Here is a 2,997-nt window from a genome sequence, read left to right on the forward strand (position 1 = left end):
AAGAGTATAGTAATTTTGACTCACCCTGTTTAATACGCCTCATTAGAGATAAGGCAATCAATTTATTCAGTCTGCTTAGGTTTTTATTATAATATTATCCGTAAAGGCGCCGTTTTATTATTATTATTAAAAACCGAAAACCGCGATTTGAAGTTACAAGCTGATCCACGCTAGATGTCTGGTGGTTAGAACACTAAACTCGCGATCGGGAAGTTTCGCGGGATCAAAACCTGGCGCCGAATATGCTTGCCTTTTCAAGATATTATAGTGTGCCGGTCAACAATCCCGATAAACAAAATCGACACAAAAATGTGTTCGATTTTGTTCTTTTTTTTTCTATTGTGCAATTATGTTATTTTATTTTTTTGCATTCGGTTACATAGAAAAGACTAAACAATTAAAGATTTTATTACTTATATTTTCAGATAAAGAGAGACTTTTTTTTTACCCAGTTTTCAATTTACTATTATTCACTTAAACCTATTCCAAATTTTATTCTATACATTTATTCAATTCAGTAAATTGTAGTAGGAATCTTGTGGATAACGTCACTCCATTTTTGACGGTTTTCTTTTGTTTGTTTGTTTTTAACACAGTCATTTGGAATATGATATTTTTTCCATAATGTGTAAACACAAAACAAGCAATTAGGAGTATAACTTATAGTACGTTGACAATAAACAAGGAGTAACTATTAAGTCTATACCTAGGTGAAAATTATTTCTGTGTTTATATTTGGTTATCCATACTATACATAATTTTTTATTATTATTATTATCAAAAACAGACATTACAAACTGATGACAAAGTTCAGAGTTAGCAAAAGTTTGATAATACAGTCCAATAAACAACGAGGCAGTCAATGATACAAACAATAAAAAAATTCATTCAAAAATATTCAGCTTAGATTATGTAATGAATTCAATGAACTTATTTTAAGACATCGAAATATAAATCGTGACATTTATTTCTCCAAAACTTACATTTGAGAAAAATAAAATAAAATTAAAAGTCAGATAACAAACACCTAATCAAAAATATGAATTTCTGGTAGAAAAGTTAGTTTTCAAGAGTTTAAACTTAACAATATCTTTCTATTTCCTGCATGATCATGACATTCTAGAAGGATCGTGTATTTCTTTACGTTGATCATAAGCACTGTTACTAAGACTCGGGTGTCTATGGCAGGAAAAGTGTTACATTGCCTATGGTTACGACATTACCCGAACAATGAAATGGCTATAATGCCCTTCCTTATGACAGTAATATAAATGTCGTCCTGGTAGATTTTATTTCTCGACTGCATGCTCTTTCAAGCCTTGCTTGATTATCTCATTCATGACATTAAAGGCCTTCTCCCAGGCTTCGCCAACAGGGGGCGTGAAGGAGCTTCCAAGGCCATCTCTTAAAAACTTCAGAATAATAATGGTTAGATGCTGAAACAAAGTGAAAAGGAATAGTTAATATTTGTAACGTTAGTGACCCAACACTCAGTTTGTTTCTATGGAAATATTGACTAATAACTGTGAGTTTAATACTGATACCTTATAAATAAGAATAACTGAATAGGCTGCTTTCTCACCATAACTTCCCTATTTTGTTCTAATTTTATTATATTCTTATTTCCAATGAAGACAAGTTCAATTTCAAGTAATATAACTCATTAATAATTACAGGCCTCCCAACAGCGTCAGCCTTTAAATAAAATGTAAATTTTATAAGTGTCAAATTATTTGTTTGTAATTAAGCAGTCTGGGCTTAAAAAAATCGGTTTTTGGTACCTATGTTAGGCAGAGCACAGTTAGACTATTATATTAAGTTTGTGCTTAACAAAAACAACAACAGACTACCTTGGTAGAATCTTACGTGCAAGTATATATTCCCAGGTTGCTTTGCGTACTTGCTTATCTTATTATAATGGAACATGCTATGTATACGTCCAAAACTCGGATTTCGGAAACTACCACACCGATCATCACCAATCATAACTCGGTAATAATTTTATAACTAGTCAGTATTTTTATAGCTGAGCAATAAATTAAAATAAAAAAAAAATTCCACAAAAATGATGTGTTTCAGATTTAACCAATAAAAATTACAAACAAAAAGGAGTAAGTTTAAAATATAAAACAATCAAAAACAAACTTAAAAAAATTATTTGTTTTTCTTGAGTGAAAATCTCATGAGTGTTGCAACAGAAAAGCAAGTCACTTTCATTGAGAACTGCGTCTACAAAGAAATACTTCAATAAAATCTACTCTGTGATGATAGCTCATTTTTAAACTAAAATTTAAATATAATCATTTTTTCTCATGGGTGGTGAACATTATTGAATGTCAAGTATGAGTACATTGTTGTAGAACTGTCAGACAATTCTAGAAAAGCCCTCAGGCCTAATAGCCTTCCGCGGGAACTAGCAGTTATTCCTACCCGGAGGGGTATTTCTGCTAGTTTATATAATATAAATTGTGTTGTATCGTTATTAATGGGTTGTGTTGCTTGTCTCGTCTGTTTGACGTGAAGAGTAATAACCTTTCAGCGGAGACAGTTATTTGGACCACTTCATAGCCAAGACACAGTTTTCTTTTATTTGGTTTTAACACGTTAAGTTATGGGCGACCATGGTCGGCCTGAAGGCAGAAACAAAGAGAGATTTAGTATTCAAAAGTACTAGGTGTTTGTCATCCTTTACATAAGTTCTTCTAGAATTCTTCAAATTATTCACACCTATGCATTTTCAGAGTATATGGATTAAACAACAGATTTTGAAACCAATATAAATCATTGACACATTTATTTGTTGTTGTTTTCTTAGTGCAAAGCTACACAATGGACTCTCTGCACTTTGTCCACCGCGAGGAATCGAACCCCAGATTTTAGCGATGTAAGTCCATAAACATACCTCTGACCCACCGGTGGGGGGACATCTAATAAAGAAAAATGCTGAGATAATGTCTATAAGACATTAGTGAAACTCGGTTTTAAAATGGATATTTG

General features: G+C 32.1%; 1 protein-coding gene across 1 annotated transcript in view; it reads right to left on the reverse strand.

Annotated features, from left to right (window-relative positions):
• Nucleotides 1–943: 943 nt before the first annotated feature.
• The window catches only part of LOC106472497 (globin C, coelomic-like), a 12,557-nt gene continuing 10,503 nt past the window's right edge, over nt 944–2,997 (reverse strand). The window contains exon 3 of the mRNA XM_013933152.2: nt 944–1,436. Coding sequence (XP_013788606.1) covers nt 1,290–1,436 — 147 coding nt within the window. The 3' untranslated portion in view covers nt 944–1,289. The remainder of the gene's footprint in view (nt 1,437–2,997) is intronic.

This window comes from Limulus polyphemus, unplaced genomic scaffold (genome assembly GCF_000517525.1).
Source record: "Limulus polyphemus unplaced genomic scaffold, Limulus_polyphemus-2.1.2 Scaffold5382, whole genome shotgun sequence".
NCBI lineage: Eukaryota > Metazoa > Arthropoda > Merostomata > Xiphosura > Limulidae > Limulus > Limulus polyphemus.